The sequence below is a fragment of the Helicoverpa armigera genome, chromosome 25 (genome assembly GCF_030705265.1).
Source record: "Helicoverpa armigera isolate CAAS_96S chromosome 25, ASM3070526v1, whole genome shotgun sequence".
Classification (NCBI taxonomy): Eukaryota; Metazoa; Arthropoda; class Insecta; order Lepidoptera; family Noctuidae; genus Helicoverpa; species Helicoverpa armigera.
Window position 1 is genome coordinate 1,538,157 of NC_087144.1, and position 26,250 is coordinate 1,564,406.

General features: G+C 34.2%; 1 protein-coding gene across 1 annotated transcript in view; it reads right to left on the bottom strand.

Annotated features, from left to right (window-relative positions):
- The window catches only part of LOC110377103 (serine protease inhibitor dipetalogastin), a 58,787-nt gene that overhangs the window by 3,057 nt on the left and 29,480 nt on the right, over positions 1-26,250 (bottom strand). The window contains exons 3-9 of the mRNA XM_064041504.1: positions 3,847-3,987; positions 3,279-3,426; positions 2,729-2,890; positions 2,353-2,496; positions 1,743-1,907; positions 950-1,114; positions 346-471 (exon numbers count right to left, since the gene is read on the bottom strand). Coding sequence (XP_063897574.1) covers positions 346-471; positions 950-1,114; positions 1,743-1,907; positions 2,353-2,496; positions 2,729-2,890; positions 3,279-3,426; positions 3,847-3,987 — 1,051 coding nt within the window. The remainder of the gene's footprint in view (positions 1-345; positions 472-949; positions 1,115-1,742; positions 1,908-2,352; positions 2,497-2,728; positions 2,891-3,278; positions 3,427-3,846; positions 3,988-26,250) is intronic.

The window sequence follows — 26,250 nt, forward strand, 5'->3', positions numbered from 1 at the left end:
TATTCTGCACAACGAAAATATAATGCTTTATATTTTTTTAAGAGTAAATAAATGATGCAACCAAGGCCACCTAGGCACATAATCAAATAAACTGGTATTGCTTTCTGTTGCTGAACAATTGTTACTCAATTCTATTTACTTGGATTATATTTTTTATAAGAATTGGATAGCAAAATTAAGTAACTAAACAGACGTTATAAAGGTGTAATATGAAATGAAAGTCATGTTACTATTTAATTACCACGTTAGGAGATTCTTCTTGTGTTAGCCTTCTTGTGTAGTTAGGTACCAACCAGGCAACAGAAAAATCTAAATAAATAATTAATAAAAATAACAAAATCTTACTTGTAAACATTTCCATCGGATCCGCAGACGGGTTGCTCGACAACGTTCTCGCAGGTATCAGGACAGTCCTCCTTGAAGCGCGGCAGAAGCGTGCAGTTGCCAAAGTGGGCCAACTGGACTCCCTTGCTGTAATCAATTTCAGAACGATTTACAATGGAGGAAAATTATGTATAAAAAAATCTATGTAAGAAATATGTTTAGCCGAGTGAGTTTGTCGATGTTATTGAGTTGGCCAAGTTTTGCAAACTAAAAATTCAAAAACTATTTTAATTATCCTTAAGCACACATACCAGGATAGCATCAAACTAAGAAACTCTTTTGCCAACAGCGACCAAGATCCCAAAAAGTATGTACCTATCACAAAATATTTTTTTTCAAAAGTGCAAACAAAATCAAAAATCTTCAAACCGAACTACCAGGACAACATAAAACCGAGAAACTTTTTGTTACATGAGACCAAGATTACTACTATAAAGCATTCGAATAAAATAAAAATGTCCTTTAACTTTTTACAAATAAAACAAATAATTCCAAAAAACCTATATCCAAAATCCAAAATATTCAAACCGACCTACCAGGACAGCATTAAAACCAAGATACTCACAGGCACGTAGCGACCTTCAAGAAGCAAGGGTTAGTATACACCTTCTGGTCGGTACCGCAGACTGGGTCTACATCAGCTGGACACTTGACCTTCATGCACCGGTTCATCTTGCCTCGGCATTTCTCCATGTCCACTTTCTTTACTATCTTTCGGTTGCTGACACTTCTGTAGAAAAAAACCAAACTAAAATTAATAAATGTAAAAAAAAAATGTTTACATAAATACTCAATACTCAATTCTCGAAATGTTATTTAGAAGAATCCCCATAAGTCAAGAGAATAATTACATTATGATATCGGTAGTAAATAAATATGTGGATTTGTGGAATGTCATTTATATCTACAACGAATGTTTCTATGTTCTAGATTGCCCTTACATCCTTGTTGCTCAATGCCATATGAGTGGGCTGATCGTAGGTAAGTAACCCCCTATCATTACTGTTTTACAAGAACTACACTAATTAAATCCTAAACACTATCTTCTATCAAAGGTTTCACCCGCATCCCCTAGGTACTACTACGCGCGCCCTATAAAAAGTAGCGTAGTGCTTTCCTCAATAAATAAGCTATTTATAACAATGAAATAATTTTTATTATCAGACCAGTGTAATAGCTGTCCGTTCATACAAACTAACTCTCTCTTTAGCTTTAAAATATAGTATAGATTTCTAGATCCCGCAGTTTTATTCGGATAATCCAAAAAATCTCGCTATCTTTTGGGGCCTGTTCCGTATTGGTATACCATTGAGAAGGTATTGTCTCGGTTTCGGTGTCCTCCTATCTCTACAACTCACCCGCAATTCAGCATCTTCATCTCACACTCGTTCCTGTACACCATCTCGTCGGAGCCGCAGACCAGCTTCTCTTTCTGTCCCAAGCAGTCCTTAGGGCACGACTCGCCTCCAGAAGTTCTCTCTTGTGACACGCAGAACGCCATTGGTACTTCAAATACGTGTTTTCTGAAATCAACAATTGTGGATATTTATTTCGAGTTTCTTTTTTCCTTCATTTTTAAATGTCTTCGAAGCCAGTGTTTATTTGATTTTTCAAGGAACCTTTGTTTCCGGATTGTTTGTCCTATTTAATATTATGTATAATATTTCAATATAATCCTATTGAAACAGAAACAGGTTTACCTGTTTCTTTATAAGTGAGTGTATAGGATTGTATTGAAATATTATACCTGCACCGATCGGTACCTACCCGTACAGATTTGTCTGTACCGGTAACCTGTTTCTTTATGTAAGCACCCTATGTCCCTATGGTCCCTATTTCTAATGTACGTTACAAAATAGTAGCTTCTTAAATTTTCTATCGAACCTTACACTCTTGGTATCAGCTGCATCGTCGATACATTCAGGTGTAATGCATTACTTAACGCCCTAAAGTTACAAATACACATACCCGCAGTTACTGGCCTTCATCCTGCAAGCGTTAGCATACAGCTTGCCGTCAGATCCACAGGTTGGTCTGGCAACCCGCCAGCACGACTCGCGACAGTGCCGGGTAGTCTGACAATGTTTCTTGTTAGTTCGTACTACTCCTTGCCTGAAATGTTTTGATATAGGATTAATTTACCATATTGCGAAGTTAACTTTACAAAACAACAAACAACATTACATTCTCTTTTCATTCATGTAAAATAAGATAAATATTATATTTTGGTTTCTAATATTTATTTGTCAACTCCAATAATCCTTCTTGTTTAAGAAACTATAAGTATTATTTTAGTTCGTGTATCGTACGATACTAGGGGATCATAAAACAAAAGCACACTCACCCACAAGTCAGCAGCTTCATTTGACAGGTGCTCTTATACACGTTTCCATCAGATCCACAGATGGGTCCATCGAGCGGAGCTTGGGAGCAATCGACGGGGCAGTTCTCCCTATGAGCACTGATATTGTTGCACGCTCCCAAGTGGGACAGTCCGATGCCGACCCTAAAACATACGGAGATCAAATAGATATTAAATCCGAAGAAACCAAAGAATTGGCAGAAAACACAGAAGTACCTGAAACCATAATCAAAACTTATCAAGTAACAGACGATGCAGATGATGCTAGGAAAAATAAACTGATTAATGATGATGAAGACGATGAAATTGATTCGGTAACATGTGACTGCTATTGAAGTAAAATAAATTTCATTTAATCTGCAGACATTTTTTTTTCTTACGCATTATTTCAACTCTATTCAGCTATAATTATATAAGCCTGAATTTGATAGCTCTCTTAAAAAATATGGTGAGTTATACTTTATATTTTTTTGCTTTGCTATCGTTACTTGCTCTTTATAAATTACATATTTACTTTAAAAGAGTTTCTTACCTGCAAATTTCGACCTGCAGCATGCATCTATTTAGATAGGTCCTGCCGTTGGTACCGCAAACAGGGTCCCTCTCAGAGGTACACCGATGTTCACACTTAGACCCTTGAGCTCGGGAACATGAGGTCTGATCTTGAGCCAGACGTACTCCTGGAATTATATAGGGTATTTTGTTAATTACGGTAAAATGAAGATGTCGTAGTTTTAGTAGCTATATCTTGAGAGAGTAAGAGAGAAGTCATAGGCACTTTTATGCTGAATACGATGAAGTGTTTCTTCCTTTCTGTTTTAAATTATCCTAGATTTTTTCTCGTAGGTATTTAACACGGACCTCATCTTTGCCCCCAACTTATCGTATTTCTGTTGCATTTGTGTTTTTTTTTCCTTTACAATATCCATCTAGTTCGGGGCAACATCTTAATATAGAATTCCAGCAATTGTAACTGTGAGCAGATTGAAATTACATTCTTACTGTACATCACTTGGAAAAGAGCTATGAACGAACAATTAGAAAGTACTTTTTTAAATCTTTTCATAAACTCTCGTATAGCTAAAAATCCTTCACCCCACCTTTCCCACAAGTCTTCTTCCTCATCTCACAGAGCGAGGGATAGATGTAGCCGTCAGTAGCGCAGACTGGTTCACTCTGCAGCGATGGGCCGCAGATCCTGGGGCAGGTGGCATCACGAGCAGCCTCGCACCATGATGATGCTGGAATGAGAAAAGGAAGGAAGGTTAGCTTGATAATTTGAGCTGGTGCATCTTAAATGGATGATGGTGACCATCGTCTGATCGACAGGATAGTAGTAGGCTAAAAAGGGTATGCTTTTAAACACTACGATTTTTGAAGCTAATCGCTTTGTTGGTAGAATGGTCAATAAGAAAAAGCCTTTGTCCAGGTATATGGCGGTAAACAGGTCTACAATGACTAGGCTATGAACAAAATCCTTATCAGTTATTTGTGTTCTTGGTCTTGATAGTTTTCTTGCTCATTCTACTTTGCTTTTTATACATCCTATTTATTTTAGTTCAAAAGACCTTAGCTGCGCGGTTTCTTCGAGATATTTTTTTTACATAAAAGATCTCCTTGTTAGAAAATCTTAGCATAAAGATTCGTCTAGAAATCTAACAAGACAAAGTTTAGTCTGGAATTTAGTGTTTACAAAATAAAATAAAGGCTCGTTGCGAATTCCGTGGACACTGCGACTAAACTGAATCTCAACAATACAACACTCCGATAAGATGCAGCGAATATAAAATACGCGGTGTCGCGTGGGGCTGTGAAATAAGCGAGATTAAATAGTCACAGAATTTGTTATTATGTAAAAGAGGAAAGATGTATCTTCAGATCATAGTAAATCCTTATCAATATTATAAATGTGAAGGTAATTGTCTGTCTGTAGCGTTTTTACGACAAAACTACTTGAATATCCATGGCCTGTGAAATGACATAGACTAGTATTTACCCGGTTACGAGAAGTGATAATCTCGGGGGGTGGGCGAAACCCTGAGGCCTAGCTAGTTCAATGTAAACCAGTGAATATAAGGGTTTCTTTGTGTTCGAAGCTTAAACTCCATCAAGGAAGTTTTATGAGGTTTTTGTTTTTTTTTTCAAAATATTATTTAACTGTGATTTTCTCAAATACTCGATGCAAATAATTATTTGAGAATGTGAAAAATCATTAAAAACCTAATTTTACACCTACGTTTGTTTTGTCTTTTTTTACAAAAAAAATACATCCAAAAAACCCTAAAAACTCACTCTTCTTCCACAAAACCCGCTAACTTCACAGCCCCAACCACCACTAGCGGGTCGCCGCGGGCTCGCCCGTGACTAGGGAAGTCCATTAGCAGACACCACGGACCGACACCCGCACTTATCTTACTAGATAAACCGCGTGCATAAAAATGTACCGATAAGTTTTTTTTTATTGTTGTTGTGCTAATTTATGTGATACAAAGTGTAATGGGTGATAGATTTTTTCTATTGGTTTAGAGGAGATTTTTTTGTTATATTATGGTTTTGATTTTTAGATTTACCTAAATGTGTTAGGAAATACACAGATATTACATGTAATGACAGCTCTAAAGGCTCATACATTCGCAATTCCGGTGACTTCAATCTTACCTTCGACAAAGAGGTTCCAGACCAATATTTTGACCAGATGTTTTATAAAAGTAACGATTTGTTTTGCTTATAGATTTTGTGTTTATTCTACGAAATCTCATCTCCCTATGTCATTATTTGTAGGAATTTATATATTTATTTTGATTTTGAAACATTTCTTATTATACCGGCAATAGAACACCATTTGTGAATATTTAATGATATATGCGTTAGTGACGGACAGACGAACAAAAAAGTCTCAATAATAGGGTCCCGTTTTAATATTGGACATGGATTGATAGTACAGAACCCTAAAAAAAACCGTTTTAAATACGCAGCTTCAGAACTTATAAGTATAGCCTATACCTAGTGTTGTTCACTTTCTTAGAAAATTCTCAAGAACACAGCCTAGGACAGGTAATAAACAGTTAGATATAGAAAACGGCACCAGTAATAAAGTATAGGAAAATTGGTACAACCATCGTATGGCACAGTTACTTATAGCAAAAGCAAATTATCCTCGATAAAACTGTCATACGGTCCGGTAATGATGAAATATGAAATTACTGTAGAAATCGTGTCAAATCGTTAATTGAGAATAAGTATTGCTTTGATATTTTTCTCACTTTTCTTTCAAATATGGTTTGTTTCAATACTGGAGCGAACTTTCGCCTTTATACATGTAGTGTGTGTACAAGTCGTCGTAACACAAGATCATAACACAAAAATGTACTAGGCGCTCATAGATGATACGGAGTTGTACGCTCGCCCTTGAGTTCGATTTGGGTCACATCCCTATTGGAAGCCTGCAATGTATGCAGCTGCAGTCCAAAGGGAATGATTGGGGTCAAGTTCTTACTGTTGAGCTAGCGTGCTCTACAAACTTCTATATTCTATCTATTGTTGATTTTGACTTGAAGACAAGTTTTATTCTGTGTGTGTACATGGGTACATCTTACTGAATAGTCAAACCTCGAATTGGTAACTGTTAAATTAATCTATGAGCTAATTACAATGATATAAAAATTAACCAGTAAGTAACAATCAATTTAACGATACCAATTTGAGAATACTAATTGCAATTTTATAGTAGCGGCGCTGGCCAAAGAGTGATGCCATAATATTTCCACTCTAAAAGTACTAGGCTATCATGATCGCGAGCAACTCTTTATAGTTTATAATCAAATGAATTGTGAGCAATATCATCGGTCTAATAAATGCACGATTTAATATTTTTATTACCGTCTGGGAAATAGAGCAACTCTTAATTGTGATTGTGTTCTTTGTGCACGGTTTTTGTTTTTTGTACTACTACAAGTTTATGATGCCCTGGTACACGAGATGTTATTAAATTACACGTGAGCTAATAAAAGTCGGATCATTTTACAAAAAAAATCGCAATAAACAAATGATTTTTATGGCAAAACTTTAATGCAGTCATAAGAACATAAAACTTTTAATTAATGCAGTCGATGACTACTCTAATTAGTTTCCATCAGGCTGTTAAAATTCTGTACTTCGGCATCCCTTAGTCGTACTTCTGACAAAATATAATTTGTAGAAATAAAATAATGACTTACACGAGAAATATTTTAATTTATCTTCCCTAAAACAATAAACAGTCCGTAAGAATAATTAAATAAAGAATAGGCTAGTTTCCTAAAAAATAATAATTAGTCCGTCTTGTAGATTGTCCAAAATTAAGCGATACGTATTTTTTCTTTTTTAAATTGGATCAGAACTTGTTATGATATAGCGTGTTAAAGTTGAGTGTGACGTCACAAGTTGCTACAATTTTCAGGACACTGTGACGTAAAAGGCCCCCACTCCTAATTTTTGAAGTGTATTATCTTTGTCATTTTATGTTTAATTAAAAAAAGAAAAAATACGTATCCAATATTTTTTGATTTTCTAAAAAGCGGACTAAATATTATTTCATTATTTCGACCCTGGACACTACCCTATTATTTTCTTCTTAATTATAGTCTTCTAAGTGGTCTTTTTGCGTGACATAATTATCTAGCACACTTACACCCAATCCCCATATTCTATCTATCGTTAATTTCGAAGTCAAAAAAATTCAATCGGCGCCATCAAAAATCTAGGTCAGATCGGTGATTTCAAATGAAATATGGCACTTGACAGTTTTTCATATCTATTAAAGCTATAAAATGGCGTGAAACGAGCCTCTCATCCCAGGCCCTGTCAGGTCCATGAGTTAATAAATCAAAAACGTTGATAAATCGGAATGATTTAATCAAGTTTCGTGAAGGATTTGAGTTTGTGACGTTAATCGGTAACTTTTCGTTGTATAGAAAAAAAGAATCAAGAATTTTGCGGCAATATAATAAAGAATGCTTGTGTGGAAGACGAAATTACTGAAAATAATGTTACATGTGAGATGACCTCAAACAAAGAAGTATGTAAGAAGAAGACATGCTGCGCCAAAGCAAAATTGGTCTAAGGCTACTCGAGGTTGATGATTGAGGGTTATGCGCCTAAAAATATTATCAGAGCTGCCTCATTGTCCAGATTGCGCAACAAAAAATACCAGGCGTCAACCTTATAATTATCAAAAAGCATTTCACAAGTCTTGTTATAAAGTTTACTAGGAAAAGTCTGTTGATTTCTTGACCTTCTTCAGAAGACAAAAGCCAGTAAATATAGGTACTTAATATTGTTAAGTGATTTTTATAATTCTGTACATTGTGACCGCTTTTCTAAATCCACTACCTACTCGTTAAGACGAAAGGACCAAGAACCCGCACAGCAAACAAAAAAGAACCAATGAGAGTCCTTACGGTCACCTGATTGAATCTCATCAACCGGTAAGATATAAATATAACTTACTACGGACAGTAATAAAACTGGATTTACTGATCGTAACAGTTGCAAACCTGAGCCTTAACCCGTTTTATAGAATCGAGTTAAAATTAGAACCATCAATCAGAGATGATGTTTTTTGCTGACTGAAATAGGTTTGCTGTGGTATTTTCTAATTAAGCTTCTAGGAATGAACGTTTAAAATAGGTAATCAACATTCACATACCTATTAAGAAAATACTATTAAAACCTATTTTAAACACTCTTGCGCGTTCTAAATTCATAATATACCAGCTGCATTTTTTTCCACCTATTTACCGTGCCTTCCAAAACGTGGAGCAACCCATCCACGGATCGACCGCGTCAAGCATTATTTAAGACTCGATCAATGAGCTGTGTGGCTGTCTCCTAGTAACAAACTCCACAGCAAAAATATTAATAAGTATGTATCTAATATCAAAATCTTGTGAAAACTACTCATCGTGTCCGGATAAAAATCTACACTACAGCCTTTAGCTTATCTAACACTGATTTATATTTTCAAACCTGGTCATTGGACCTATACCGTCGTACCACAAACACTTTTAAACGTCTGTTGAATACTTGTCTAAAAAAATACAGATTATGACGTTAAAACAAGGTCCGTTTTGCGGCCACACTTTTTTTGACAAGTGTTCAACAGATGTTTAAGTTTTTGTAATAAGGCTTGCCTGTTTTCACCAACAATCTTTTAACGTTTCCCTAACTGTCACTTAGAATAAGGGCTCCCCCAATAAAAAGGCTATAAGGAACACATATGGCCTTGTTACAAAAATTTAAACGCCTGTTTTACACTTGTCTAAAAAAATTGTGGCTGCAAAATGAACCATATGTCAACGTCATAATTTGAATTTTTTTTAGACAAGGCTTAAACTGACGTTTAAAAGTTTTTGTGGTAAGACGGTTATACTTTGGTGAAAATGAAATTCGTATTAAGTGTTCCCTAAATGCTCTTAGGGGATTTTAGGTATGAAGAAAATGGGCATGAGTCTCCTAAGATTAGCGCGTTCAAACAAACTATAAAGTTTCATAGTATTTACATTTGGTTTATCTCACGTGTCCAACGCAGGTTAGGTTAGTGCGTTGACACACTACACGATTTCTAACACTCTCGCGAAGGAAAGTGAGCGTTTGAGGTTGAATACAAATTTTTCTAGAAGCCAAGTGTGGGAACTTGGGCCATTAAGATTTGTTGCTACAGATCTTTTGAATTAAGTAGGACTTGTGGTGTTTCTGCATACTTAAGTTAGTTGACTTAATACTCCATGATGTGATGAGAAAAGTCCTGATTTGAGTTAATTTTCCACGTGATGAGAAAAGTTCACAATCATTTATGTAAGGTACATTTTGATAGTAGAAGGTATTTATTAATTTGTTAACCGCACTGAGTAACTTTCGCATTTATGTCTTCACATTTAACAGCTCTCTTAAAAGGCTGAGAGATCAGATTTTTCGTCATCTTCAAATTGCCTGGTTTTCATAAAAAGAAACGATTCGTTTGCTTACGGATGGTAGGTTTTTGACATAAGCCTCAAGCTATACCAACCGCAACCAAGACGAATCCTTCGTATCGCACTCACTAGCTATTTAGATACCCTTTCCCATTCCTGTTACCCTAGTACCTAAGAGTACCTACATCACATTAACCAATTACCTCCCAATACACACAAACATTTCCAATAACCTTTAAAACCACGCGGAAATTAAACCCCCAGTATTGTTTAGAAAACGAAAAACCGAGACATACAAGTTACCCTCGCGGTTACCAAAAGGACCACTGTTTCTAGAACCTTCGATCCGAATTGGTCCTTTGGATACAGAGGCCAAGCTATACTGGTCTTAGTACTGTGTATTACCCGACCAGTTTAAGTTGAGCCCTGAGTATAAAGGCTGGTGTTTGCAGACAGGTTGCTATCACACTTGGTGCGGACAACCCGTTTAAACTATATCACAAGTAGATACAGGATAAATGTACTGAATAATGAGTGTGTCGCTTAGAATGCTTCGGAATTAGGGCTGTGCTGATTTCAATTACTGTTTTCAGTGCAATTTGCATTTTGAGTGGGATAGTTAATTGACACGATTGGCGATTTTGTTCATATTCGTTTACATATAATTTTATCATTGTTTCTCACATAAAAAAAAAATGTTCGTGTTATTTCTTTAGGCATAAAAACACACAGGATTTAATTTATGCGGTACAAATATTTTTTCTTGAAATTAAATAAAACTTTTTAAAAGTTATTAGTGAATTAAACCACGCTGCACTAGAATAGTAATGATTGTAAAATAATGCCTTCACTACTATAAAAAAATTTATTGTGTATTTTCACTTTAATTGGTCATTCTCATAAAAAAAATGTAATGTCTCACCCAAGACAAGAAGCAAATTCAATTTCGTTTTACGAGACAACTTAAGAACGCACGTTCCATTTTCGAAATCTGCCAACGTCGCACGTTCCGTCAACCCTACACTATCGTCATGCAACGCGCGAGCCGTGGGCGACTACATGCGCGCAAAACCTTCGCTTAAATTCAAATCTGTGCGCGCTTTAAATGTGATGCACGCGTAAGGTGAAAGACCTCGCATTGTCCGCGAAAATGGTAATTTACGCTATTCAGCAATATCCTGACTACTATGCAGCCCTGGTACAACGGGACTTTGTTGTGATGTCATTGCTTGACATAATAGATCTGCGATCTCTTCAGGTACTGCAAGTAAAATGTACTGGGATTGTTTGTACTAGGATAACATGTGATTAAGCAACGTATTGCTTATTCATAAGTTGTGTGCGTAAGTAACTGCATTTATGCAACTAGTAGTGGGTGAAGAAAGTACTAGGATTCCATATTCTATGAGGAGTCAATTTCAATTTGCGAGTCTATTTACATCAGTTCATCTACTACTATAAACATCAGAGACAATCGTCTACTAATAAAATTAAGAACATTATTTTAATTCCTATTAGGAAACATATTTATAATTCGAAGCGCAAGAACCCAACAATACTACCGCACTTACAATCCTTTCAAACATTTATTACATGTAACTTACTTACTGTACTACAACCACTTCACTACGCATTGCCTTTACGGGGTTTTCAGACAGTGCGCGGTTCGCGACAATAGCAATAAAATGTCGAACGATCTCTTCAGTAGTATGCCATCCTGGTACAACGGGACTCTTTATTGTAATATGACGTTGCATTCTTACATAACAAAGTTATATTTTGCTGAATATTCATTGTCAATACCGTTTTGCATTGTTGTCAGTTGTGGTTATTATTATTTAGAAATACTGCATTCCTGCGGAAAATACGTATGTATATTATGATAGTTTACATGGTTTCGTACCCAAAGGGTGGATGGTTATAAAAAAGTACATTAGATGTATTTGACATTTCAACCAAACTAGTTTCAATCATATCAAAACACAATATTTATTTATTTTAACATTAAAAAGATAATTATTTATTTTATTTTAACGTCATTGTGGCAGCACCGGCTATCGCTGAAAACCAGCGCTGGGACTCTGTCTCGTTTCGGGTCGCAGCATTATGCTGAGCGAGGGGCGTATTGCGCGCTTTAAGATGCATATTTTCCCCTTAATTTTTTCTTCTTCATATTTTCCATGTGTGTATATTGCGCAATAAAACTTACTTTCTTTCGTGAAAGCCAGACATTTCTTATATAAACACAAACTAACAGACGAGTTGACAGCACAAAAAAATATCACATTATCAAAACAGGTACCAAAACTTTCTATTCGAAAACAAATTCTTAGTACGTGTGAAATAATGTAGGTACGTAATAAATGTCATATTAACTTTTACATACACATGCTAAATAAAATAAAACATTACACCTTTGTATAGTTGGGCTTATATTACTAGAAATAAGTACTTATGGCACACCCAAAACGAAGTTTCTCTTACGGCAAGATTCCATCAAAATTGTTCGCGAAGAGATGTGCACAAACAATTTGAATCAATAATGTGAAGCGTGGCGTCTAATCTTCTAATTACGAAATGAGACATCCAAGATTTTTTCTTGTCCAATTTCTCTGTCCAAGGATACTACTGAGTAGAAAACCACGTTTGATTTTCCAAAAAAATCCTATCGGTATTTTTTTTGCTTAATTTTATATCTTGTTAATGACTAGCCTTATGCTTGTACCTATTTCCAATTTATTAAGATTCAATCGATCTCATTGTTATGCAAAGCATATGCAGCAGACATGCTTGCATGCTAATCATGTTATAGAACACTTTGTCAAAATTAATTTAAACATGCAGATATGAATTTACAAATTGATTGCTAAAAGGAGCGAAATAACTCGTGTTTCTTTGTGAAAAGGGCTTTCATACACTGCGTTTATACATTTTGTAATCTATAAAAATAATGGGTTTAGGTTTACCTAAATCAAAATCGTATATTGAAATTAGATTGAAAAACACCAATTTTGGAATTATTGCAGAAAAAAATGCCATCCCATACAAAGATCTCAAACATTTTATTTCTTTTAACAATTTATTTAAAGACTCCCAAGAAAATACTCGATAAACAAACAGTCATAAAAGTGAAATTATCGTTTTCGAATGCGGGACATGAGACTTGAGACAAGATCGAAAGTACCATGTCAATTACCATGGCCTTGTACCATGAATAATGTACTAAAATAGGTAGGTCTCCTGCTAAACATAGGGCCCTTTCACTTTTTCCTATTAAGACCAGCTTTCTTAGACTTTGAGTGACATTTTAATTATAGCTTTTGCATTGATTTTGTTCACAGAAAGGTTTTTTAAGTTTATTTTATATACTGATCGATTTCTGAGGGAAGAAGTATTTATCGCACTTGTCATTTTGTTGAATCTATTAATGTGTAATATACCCAATTTTATTTAAATCTGTTCAGTAGTTTTAGCATGATACCGCAAGTCGTGAGAAACAGGGTTATTTTTGCATTTACTTATAGTTAGTACAGTCAACTTCAGGTCAGTGGTAACAGTTTTATAGGAAAATCGTACTTATTACTATTGAGTTAAGGTGCATGACAGTTACCACTGATGTGCAGTCTACTGTACGTATTTGAGGGTTCAGAAGGACCAAATTAAAGCGCAAAATAAACAGAGCTTTGCCACTTAACAATGTGTGTACTAGGAAATCATAACTTGAAAGCGATTTCAAGAAGCTAGTACAAACATTTCGAACCGTTCAAAGTTTATCCCCCGCATCAAATCTTACGTACCTGCGCTTATGCGTTCCTGGTACGTATTTATACAAAATTGTCTTTATTGAGAAAACGTTTTGTGAATCTGGAGCGTACGGTACATCCAGTCCGTGTTTTGTCTCTCTTGTATCATGTTGTCCTTGTTATGCACCAAAGAACGTTGGTATTTTGCTTTCATCAGCTGTTATTTTTAACCGACTTCAAAAAAAGGAGGAGGTTCTTTTCTGTACGGTGTCCATGATTGATGACAGAGCGGGAAAGATCCTGTTTACCGATTTTGAATAACGAGTTGTCTCGTTAAGAATATTTACATTGTAGGCGCACATTAACATTCCGGATTGTGTTGGTGAAGGTATAAATAAATTCAGAGACATTTTATGGGTTTAACCGGAAAGTGTTACTTTGTAACAACAGTTGTTTCATGCAAAAATAATTGGGAGTAAATAATACGCATGAATGAGATGATTGGTATTTATCAAGTTATTTCTATAGTTAAATTATGACTCACCCTAAGTAAGTTGTGCATATGTGGTTTATTATTTTAACCAGACAATAAAAAACATTTTAATAGCCTTGTCCCAAGTCTAGCCAATACTGGGTAAAACAGCATCAAAATCGGTTTAGATAAACATGACATAACCGCGCACAAACATACTTCACATTATTTCACATATAATATGTTCTCAGTTTCACCAGCATGTGAATATGTCACATATTCACATGCTGGTGAAACTGAGAATCTCCTTTTTTTTAATCGGCTAAAAACTTATTAATCTTGGATAATTATATTTAAAAGGATGCTGGCTTCAAGCCTAATATTTGACAACAAAGCGATGTTAGTGCAGTTTTTGGCCCCTTGCCTACAACATCATATAAAAAGGAATTTATTTGACTCTGATGACGGAGCACGTGCTAAGAATGATGATCATCAGGTAGTGGACCTTTATGGAATTTTCTTTGTCTTTCGCAAATACTTATGTTAAGTTTTATCCTGAACTGATGTCAGTTTTACCCGTGTTCTGAAGACACCGCTTTCGGTCCCCGGATGACAGTAAAAATTTCATTAGGTACTCATTTATTTTATGTCCGTCTACTGTTACTAAGCTGAGTTCTTACCAATTTTCAGCCCCATGGATTCAGCGATTCTTGAGGTATAAATAGATTAACAAACTGACTTTCTCTTTTATAATATCGATTTAATTTCGCATTAGAAAAATTTGTAAAGTATAATTAATAAACATTTTTTGTGATACCACCTGTTAAAGACTAAACTCTTGACACGTTCGCAAACATAATTATTATATTAGAAATATGCAAATTGAGAATCGTACAAATTAAAAGACTATTCCTTTAGCATACTAATAGCATGGTCACCGTATTTACAAAATTAGTTTACACTGTGATAGACTGGGGCCGGAATATCAATGAGATAGTTATTTAACATTAATTAAACAGTAATAATTAGCCTTATTCAGAAATACGTGATTAAATGTAAAGGAAAACATCTCGAGAAAACCTGGACTCGTAGTCTGAAATCTCCACCCCGCCTTGAGAAAGCATTTTGGTTACGCTCAATCCTTCTCTGTGTGAGAGGAGGCCTGTGGCCAGCAGTCGGACGATAAAAAGGCTGACAATGGTGACGTGAGAGAAAATCCTTCTTTCTGATTTTCTGTCATAAATGAATGAACTCTGAAGTCCCCTAATATTACAGCGCTTTCATACTAACAGATTTTGTCGCGCGTATATGCACAACACATTCGACGCGGAAAACTGTGTGGCGTGGTTATAGGTATCATCGTTTTTACCAGTTGTTGACAATTGTGTCGCTTATCAAAAATATACGTTTATGGTGTCGTTTTCTGTCTTTCTGTTTTTAAGAAGTTTAGTACCTTCTTTTTGAGGAATAAAGTGCATTAAAACATGACGTCTGACCGAGAGGAATGGAAGAAAAATACATTTTGCGCCGAACCCAATTGACTTGGGAACAGGGCAGGAACAAGAAGAAGAAAACAGACCTCTATAAACATCCGAATTGAGAACCTCCTCCTTTTTTGGAAGTCGGTTAGAACTAACCTTTCTTTAAAAAAACTGAGCTCAGTCTGGCACTGGCCGGAATAATTACCAAAGTTTACGACTTCATAAACTATACTTTATGACAAGACTATTACAAGACTATAATAATCAATTTTGCCTGCAATATGCAATAATTAAGAACTAAATGGGCTGCAATTTATTCATTGCGTTTTCGACTCTATTGTTTACAACATAAAATGCATTAAAGCTTGGAATTTATAACTGGTTCATCACCGACATAGCGTTATTTCGATTCTATAAAATGATTTTAATTAAATAATATTTTTGACTGACTTTTACGTTTATTTAATTTAAAGGTTATCATAAAAACTTGGCAAAGTTCATTCCTCTAATTTATAGTGAACATAATAATTGTAATCGTTTTCAAATATGTAGTTCAGGCAGAGAGATAAACTTGTCAAAGAAAATGATGATCTAAAACTTGGTTCGAAGACATAATTTCATCATTATCATATCAGCCAATTACCGTCCACTGCTGAACGTAAGCCTTCCCCCCAAAGATTTTCAGGAGATATAATTTATTAACTAAATAATTATGAAAAAATTCTTATATTTATTTTGTCAAAAATTCTTATAATCACTAATGAATAATTTTTTGCAACTTTTCAAACTGGGGTCGATAAATATAGTATGCGTTTAAACAGCAAATCACTATGACAAATTGCAAAAGATTACCAGGAGAGCATAACCATCTAAGATGTGACTTATTTATATACTTAATTTATGTATTAACTGACATAAATAAAATAAATAGATCTCAATATGAATGATCTGCGTTTACTCTCTTGATCGATGGGCGTTTTAAATGATTTATTGTGCTGCGTATTAGACGGATATTAATTTAAGAGCTCCTGTGATTTATTTGTTCCTGGTACTACCGGGATAAGTGCATATTTTTGCGTGCAAGTGAAGCTATTCAATGAGAATCAAAGAGATCTTATAGTAATTAAGTGATAGCTAGCTTAAGTGGATAAGCACAGTTTTATGATTATTTTGATAACCATAAAAAAATAATTATTATTCATTATTTTCCAAAAGCAGGATCAAGAATTTCACTACTAGGTATGTATGTATGCAATAATTCCTTAATATGAAAAACAAACCCTCGACTTAATTACTTTTTTGTTTTAATTGACAAACTCATTGTTCTGAAACGAAAGCCCATAAAACCCATACTTATTGGTGATCGGTCCTCAATGCATCAATTGCACGAGCAATTGCAGGTACGCGCCGAGAATGCATTACTATCAGTCTGTATCTCTTCATGTTTTCCTTAATCGATGGTATGCCGCGATACATTTAAATGGTGCATCCTCATGCTAAACGCTTCGAAAGTTCGCTGGGAAATTACGCACGGATCGGTTTTCTTAATTGTCACCTCTTTTGTGTTATGCGAGCCTAGTACCTTTTGGTACGATTTCAGTGTGGAAATTGCAAAATCGTTTTAAGGGAAATCGTAATAAACGCACTTTCATAATATTACAAACAAATATTTATTTGCTCTTTATTTACACAATTGTCCATTTTGATAAATTCAACTAACATCCGAGACAACATAATTACCAAAACTAAATCCAAATGATGATGATGTCAAAACTAAATTAAATAACATTCGGCAAATTATGTTCCCATTCAATTTTATGTTCGAATGAATAATTTATTTCAACTGCATTTCGATAACAGAATGAATGAATCGATGCTTAATCGAATGAGCATTTAAAACCAGTTTTATAAAAATGCTGTTTATTTCCGTGGCGTTCATAAGAAGGGTAATTGACATTGTAAAATAATGGTAATTTTGACGAATTTCAAAGAAATTATGAAGAATACGGAAGCAATATGTCTAAAACTGATCGTAATAAATATACTTTAGAATAAAGAAAGAACCTCATTTCTTGACAAAAACGGTATTTGAGTCAAATCCAAAAACGTCCAACAAAGTACCAGGACAGCATAAGCGATTAAGAGCACACATAGGGCTAAGGTCACCAAAACAGTTACGCGAGCCAAAAGAAAAACAAATGCATGCTACTAAGTCATGTTTATGATAATCTGGTATTCACGTGGCGACAAAAAGTCGCATAGCAGACAAGATCGGCGCAAAAAGTCGTGCGACTATAACGGGAGTGCGGTTAATGTGATGAAATTGTAACTAGTTTGCATATTGCAGTGCTCTAGGGATAAGTAATTTAATTTTGTTGAGTGAATCGGCTCATTGGTCGTTAAGCGAGAAAATTTACAAAATTGCGTCAGTACTTTGAATTTATTTTTAATCTGTCTCAATTTCATCGTCTACTACCTAATTTAACATTTTTGGAGATCCTGATTTTATAAGGATTGATATTCTGCCTATCTCAGTTACTAGGTAGTTAAAACGATACCCCTCTTGAAACTGATAGTCGTTTTAGCTTCTCACTATCCAAAGATATTCAACTGACAGTCAAGCGGGAGTCAAAAAATACGGAGAAACTCATTAGAAGAAGAGAGAAAAAAATGACGTAAATGGTCACCTATCCACAGATTGACCGCCCCAACTAAGGCTACGAATTATAAGCATGGACGACCTTATTATATGGACGACTTGTCCCTCTACCTTTTACTTCTGCTCTCCTAGTACCACTACCATTTAAGATTGTTAAAAAAACTACTCATCTCACATATAAAATGTAATCCTTTACGTCGGCATCACTCAAAGAGTTACCGTTTAAGGTTTAGAGATCACGTCATATAGTACGTGAGGCATAGTTATCTACCTACTCTTTAATAGCCCACTTCTCACACACTGCTTAACCTTTTAAATAGCGGCGAAGTTTTATGAACAAAAAATGTATGCGAGTTACCTATGTATTGTGCATAAAAAGTAGGGGTTTCGAAGTTCGCAAATGTTACTATTAGATTCTTATCTTGTTTACTGCCTCGTTGGTCTAGCTGTCGCAAGTGCGACTGCTGAGCACGAGGTCTCGGGTTCGATTCCCGAGTCGGGCCGAAATCGCTTTGTGGGTTTTAGAAGACTTTCACAAAGCAGCCCGGAGCCTGGAAGTTGGTGATTGATACACCCGTGCATCGGAGAGCACGTAAATGTCGGTCCTGCGCCTGATCTCTCTCCGGTCGTGTCGGATTTGCCGTCCCATCGGGTTATGAGAGTGAAGGAATAGGGAGTGCACTTGTGTCTGCGCAAATGTTTGTGCACTATAATATGTCCTGCGCAATTGGCTGATCTCCTTAAATGGGAACAGCCGCCGTAGCCGATAATCGGCTAGGAGGACATCATCACTGCTGTTTTAGTGTACGTTACGTTATAAATTTTAATTTTGAATCGCTGTGGTCCGTGAAAAGCAATTGCATTATCAGAAACGTAGTTGCTTGAACTTTGTAAAATAAGTAATATCCTGTAAGACGCGAAAACAGAAAACTTATTCAGAATTTAATAATTTAGCCCCCATTTTGTTTCATAAGACACACATTTATAACGATGGCAATTGGCTGATGATGATGATCCTTTAAAACTTATTCTGGTTTCGCTGACCACCCACAAAGACATTCTCGTTTATCAAAACATCGTTCACCCTCATAGCTGGGTGTAGAAATAAATTCAAATACTGAACACACTTCCACTCGAGGCTCTCACCTTGACTGTGACCCAAAATTATTTGCCAATACTGAAAAGTGAAACATCCGAACATCAAATATTTTTTAAACAAGAACTCAGTCTGGCGCCAATTGGTCGTACGTTTCATTAGTGCAGAATTGGCAGCTAATCAAAGTAATTAGTGTATTACTTTCACATGTGAACGTTAGCACGTGATATGTCGGCGCTTGTATAATGTACAGTATGTAGGTACGCCGCGAGTTGTCTGCGTACAGGCTGTTGTTTTTTTGGAAATTCAAATAGATTTTTTTTTTAAAGTGATAGTAAAAATGCATAAATATTACTGTAAATATTCAAAATTTTGATGTTTGTTTAATTTTGTTTCTTTTTAAAATTACTGTCAAAAAATAAAAAAGTGTACCTATTTGAATTATTTTCACAAATAAAAATAACGACTAACAAATGTTATCCATCTAATGATACGTAGTACAAGCTAGCAAAAAATTTAAATAGAAACCCAAACAAAGTAAAACCACAAATTACCTTAATAGTTACTTTCAAAGCAAAAAAAAAAAACAAGTACCTAATACTACCTAACTAATGTACCTATGTCACCCTCTTATTCAACACTGGATAAATAAATTACTCTTTAATTTATATTCATCCTTTTTGACCATAAAATGCTGCTCCCATTTTTCTACATTTCTCTGGAAATGGCTATCGCTTATCAAGTCAAGCAAAGCTACATAAGGCCTGGGATCTGATAAGACTGGTTTTTACATTATTTTTAATTAACGACAGATACTGGGTACTAGGAGTTAACGGATAACTAACCTAATAGAAACAGTCATATCGGGTATCTGTTGAGGAAGAGATGGTTGGTTAGATTAAAATGAACTAGCGTTGTTGAGTTATATCTGAAAGTTATTAATTTGTTCCTTTGGCGGCCATTTTTTTTGTTAAATTTCATGACTCTTAAAAAAAAACTTGCTTAAATATCTTTAAATTAATTAAAGCTTCAGTATCTATATTTGTGTTTAATAAAATATATGTAATAATAAGAGCTACTGACTCCTAATCTAATATCATATAAAATTTAAGTCGATGCGAATAAAAATTAAGTGGTAGCTACATTAGTATTGAAATCAGGCTATAAAAATGTAGTAATAAATAGTAATAGTATATAAAGTCTATTAATGTAGTTAAAATAAACACTAACAAACAAATCTATTAATAACGGTGTCATTAAACTGGTCTAATTTCACAGTTTTTTTCTATTATTTTTAACAAGTAATATCCGGTATATTTCTTGCTACTGTTACTTATAAAATATATTATACCAGTTTCCTGATTTCTTCTCATCGTTGCGAGAAAGTGAAATTATATATACAACAAGTAATTTTGTTTATAGATTTATTGTACCCACTAAGTTAACTATGGCGCTAGAGGCGAAGGCGTAAATAAAAAAAACTTGTTTCATAAATGCGGTAAGTAGAGTAAGTTTTTATAGAAATTAGAACAGTGTTATATTGATTTATTTACTTGCTATTTCTCACGGTTTCTTCTACATTGTCAAGGAAGTACTTACTTAATCTTACTCCGATAAAAATTATGTGTAATGTTTTTATGAATATCAAAAACATCCTTTTTCTCCAAAGGCAAAACAATTTCTGAACTGAGTTTTAAATTAACGTAACAAAATGGGCTATGTAAATTACCTATAAAACCAACTCTTAAGTTATCGTAATAAAATTATCAATGTAATTTATCTTTAAATCTAGAATCTAAAAGAACCGAAAAGACAATGACAATAGCGGATGTTTGAACAGTTAGACTTTTACAATCTGACTGCATATTTGTATGTTAATCGCTGACACTAATTAATAATATATTATTTCCGTAATTAAATAATTGTGTGTGAATCTTGAATTAGTCTATAATTTTTATAATCTAGATTAGTTCCGTTCATTAACAGTAATACTAATCTTAATTTGTTCAATAATATGCAGATTTTATTTTTATAGCAATTTTTCACACAGTTTTAATATTTTACAGTTATAATAAAGTATCCAAATTGTCCTAAAAAAGATATTAAATTAAGTATTGATCGGCTTAAGAAAGACTTTAAGAAATTACAAAGTTCATGACCTACTTATTGTGATGCAAAAAAAAAAAACAATGGTGACGCTGTTTAGATGTGTTTTTTTCCATTCCATAATCTAATTTTGAAAACAATAAATAGAAAACATTTTACGAAAAAATTTAACGAAAAAATAAGAATTTTCCGAAAAAATCTCAAACACAGCCAATAAATGTAAAATTTTTAACAACCAATAAAAAATATTATTAGCTGCATAAAAGAATAAAATGCCTTAAAATAAAATAACTAAAGTAAAAAAATAACAAAACTAATTTTAAACACCCCGTATACGTGGATTTACCGCTAAGTTTTATTCGCTTCGCAAAAAAAACAAGTTCAGTGTAACACTCACATACGTGTAAGCATGCAGGTACTTGCTTTTAGCGGCAAAACGAGCATTTAAGCAGAGTTGAGCATTTTGGCACTATGCTCACTGCACCGCAGCGAAATGTGGTGTCTAGCAGTTTTTTTTGATGAGTAAAAATGGGAGCGGGGAATTTTGCATGCGTGTGTGTACCGGGTTTTTGTGGGTAACTGCAGTTTTTAGGGTTCATATTTTTAAAAAAGGCAAATTAATGAAGTATTTATGTTCCAAAAGTAAATGCGTTGCATTAAAATTATACGAAAATCTTGTTAATCAAAATGAAGCTTTTAATGCAACTTCTTCTACATAATATAAATATCATAACTATTTTCATTCTCACACTCGTTTGACTTCTACCAAAAATAAACGAAATCTTAAAAAAAAACTTCTAAATAAAAATCCACCATTTCATTACCGGTTCCCAAAAGCCTGGGAACTTAGAACGTCCATAAACTTTAGTTCTACAAAGCAAATAAAAAAGCCAAAATCTAGTTTTGAGCCAAATTCCATGAAAATAGAAGAACTAGTTTTTTCGTAAATCTGCACTAAAAGTGCAATTTACGAATTTTACGCCCGAAAGTTTTTTAAGCGGTTTTTATAAGGCTTGAACTTTATGGGAACAAATCTGCCATTGCATCGTAAATAGCCATAATATTAGAGGATTATAATTTGGGAGAAACCTCTCAGCAAAAGAATAATGATTTTCCTGAACCTTTCAATCATAATTATACTTTAATGTATGTCAGATGTGGTTAACACCATCAGACTTTTTATTATTCTACTGCAGGACACAGGCCTCTTCTCATACAGAGAAGGAATGAGCGATAATCCCCACGCTTTATCAAGGCCGATGAGTTTTTTTTCTTCTCACAATAACCTCATATTTTTAGAGCAAAAGGGTGATATTGGTAGTTCTATCCAACGATTTTTTGAAATAAAGGAAAAAACACAGATAAACCGCAAAATGAAGTTACGTACAGTATTTTAAAATTAGTCCAATTTCTTAATACCACAAAAATGTTCCTAGATCATTAATAACAGAAAAAACAACAGCGAATCGAATAATAAATCAAAACAAGTGTCGTATTAACGGTTATAGACGGCTGCGCACGCGTCATCGATCACGATCTATAGATCATTGATCTAACGTCGAATAACATTAGCGCCATGATCTATCATAATGTTGAGGTGTAGAAGTATTGCTTGATACATGATAAGGAAAAAAATGCATTAGGAACTAAACATGTCTAGTTTAATTTTGTTTGTTCTAATTTTTTATCTTCAGCTTATGTCGGTTTTCTTTTTCTTGAGGTGTGTTTAACATCTGTCCCAAGTCCCGAAATCAGTCCCATCACCTTTTTCCAAAGATATTTGGGGTCAGTTTCAGGTATAAACGGATGCTGCCAGTGGAGTATCAGTGTTTACACAAAGCGACTGCCTGTCTAGGCCTCATTATATACTTTTCAAACTATGTACTTATAGGTAAATCTACTTCTGACCATTCATTTTGGTCTAGGCTCATATTTGTAATCGATTTTTAGCGTAGACGTAAAACTTTGCAGTTATAGGAATACTGAATAGAAAGACAATCCTTACTATATTATAAATGTCCGAGAAAGGACGTATAGGTTGTCTTTTTAACCAGATGCAAGTAGTAATTCCCTCGTTACCGGGGGTGAACCGCTAAAGAAAGTATCTCGAACACATTCCTTCTTGTCAGAGCAGATGTAAGCAAAAACTACGTACGTATTTAAATAAAAAATATGTAGGTATTAGACATTAGTTATGCGCAGTGACACTTGTTTAAACAACCCAGTGAATCAAATTAATCTTCGATGCTATCTCCTCATTGGTTTGGTAATGAAGACCGAAACAAATCTAATTATAATATTGTTATTTTGTCTTTGTTTTTTGCCGACCTGTTGAAATGTTAAGTTATATTAACTTACAATCTTAAGGTATAGTTTTGTGCTAAGCAACTGACGCACGGAGCAGGTGCGAAATTAGTCAGCGATTTGGAAAGAATGGCGTTCGTTTTTAAGCAAGTTATGCTATTTTTTACTTTCATAAGCTTTTATTCAATGTAAGGCAAAATCTAAATGGAGCTGTGCCGGGTCATATGAGCCGAATGCATCCAGAAAAGAGGGTCACTATAAGGTATAATCCAAGATTAAAAACCTGTATGACTATCACCCCAAGACGGATACAGACGGGGTAGGCCTCAAAAGAAATGACGCTACGATCTGAAAGCCTACCATCACTGCGTGCGTCTACCATCACCTACATTGTCTACAGCTGCATACAAGACGCGCGTCAGCCACAATCTATCGAAAGCGTGTGGCTGCGATCAGTCACCTGGTACCAAAGTGAACCTTTAAAGCCTAATATTTCTGGGCCAAGTCAGCTTTAAGATAACGTTGATCGATCACAATGTGAAGGCAAGAATGAGGGCGTGCGAATTCTGCTCTTAAATGTAGAATTTTTATTTTTGGCAGCTTTTTTATTTGTTTTACTTTCACCTGAAGATATGTGAGCTCGATATTTATCGTTTTAAGGAAAGCAGGTTTTCAGATTTTGTGGTGTGTTAAAAATAATATTTTTTGACTGTTATGGTTGTCTCATTCGTAATAATTCACTTATATAAGGTCTTTTCAATCTTGGTACGCGATCTAGTTGCTTTTTCTGAACTGTCAAGCATTAGGCCTACCAAATCATGAAGGAGTTCACAAATCCACCATATTACGACAAAATAACCTCCTGAACTATGTGCTACCTGGAGTGGAACACAAAATAACTGTGGATATTTCAAAAAATCAAGACCGCTTTCTCAGATATTCACATTAGAAATTGACATAGTCTACAGAATTTAGACTTAACAATGACAAATATTTGTCATCTACAAATCCCACGTTATAAATTCCTCATTTTTATAAAAATAAAATATGAAAAACACAGCCTCAGACTTTTTTCATTAATTGAAATATTTTACATGCCAATAAAGATACCTCGGGGCATATTAAACGATAAAACGCGACGATAGCAAGGCACTGTTTCGGCGAACTAATTACAGCTTAATTATGTACGGTTATGCTCGCAAACTGTCATGGCGACTGTGTTTTTTTATTAATATGGGATAATTGACGCTTCTCGATTTTTGTATTCAGATAAGGTTATGAGGTTTAATTTTTTAAGATTACGCTGAACTGATTTCGAAATTCTCTCAATTTTCTTCGTCTTTATTTGAAAGAAATGAAATGAAAAAAGTCAATGTTGTGAAGCAGTGAAAAAAAAATAAAAAAACATTGTTGAATAAAATTTTAGTGAGATAACTCAAAACTAGTATTATTTTTTTGTCCATGAAGGTTTTTTGAAAGTAAATAAATGTTGAAATTAAGTAAGCCCACTTATAGTTGGATAAACGAAATATAGTTTTCAATTAACTTATAGTTTTAGAGCTACTGAAATGAGCTCTATATGAATGATCTTAATTACTTTATGTCTCCACTAAGATTATTCAATAGCAGATGTATACTGTAACTTCATTAAGAAAACATTTACTACCAATTTAATTAAAGTCAAGTTTATAATACATAAACCTGTAAATTATTTTTCATACGGATACGTAGGTATATTATTATTTTGTCTGTAGTTCATGCATCTGTCTATCATCTAGCATAAAAACTATATTACGGTAAATGTGATTATGTACCTATGTCTGTTTGTATTTTTTTAATGAAATTGATAGAAACCGCAGGTTCAAAAACTAATAATAAAAAAGACATTAATCTTGATTAATAGAGTTAGCTTTTTACACTTTCGTTATTTAAATAGACTTTTAAACGACGTTATTTATTAAAAAGTTCTTAAGTTATAATCTGACTACTTTCATTACAAAACTGGTTATATTTAATCAATAAATTGCACTCGAATTTTGAGATCCATCAATTAATGAGATAAAGATTTATTTGTAAAGTATCATATCGTTAGTTTTTTCTTCACGTTGTTATTAATCAATGATCATTTTATTTTGGGATGTGAAATTTGATGTTTTTATCATAAGCACTTCATTATAATGATTTATGTTTAGATTCATCTGATTCATTGACTTGTATTTTCTTATGTTTTTTTTTTTTTAATTTGTTATTTATTTTTCATCTCGGTGACTCTCATATTGCATATTATAAATAAAATATTACCTGTGTTAGGTAACTTTAAGCATTAATTTGACAAACGCTACATTTATTATGTTTTTCCAAAACTTCGCTGACAGACCAATTTACTAGAATAAAATCTTCTGAATGGCAAGTGTTACAAAGCTGGTATACCTATTTATTGATCGTCTCTTACTTTTCCTGTCGCCTATTTATAAAAGTATTGTACAAACTTCAGCCTGCGGTCTGACAAAATAGAAAGATTACTTTAACCGCATGACTTGTCAGTTTTGACCGATATTTAACATACAAAGTGTTATATAAGTTTATTTTTTGTTTTTTCAGTAGCTATTTATGTATGTATAATGCAGTAGAACTTTTATCACAGGTACATCACGCCTTGGGCATAGAGACACGTTTCAAGTTCCGAATTTAGG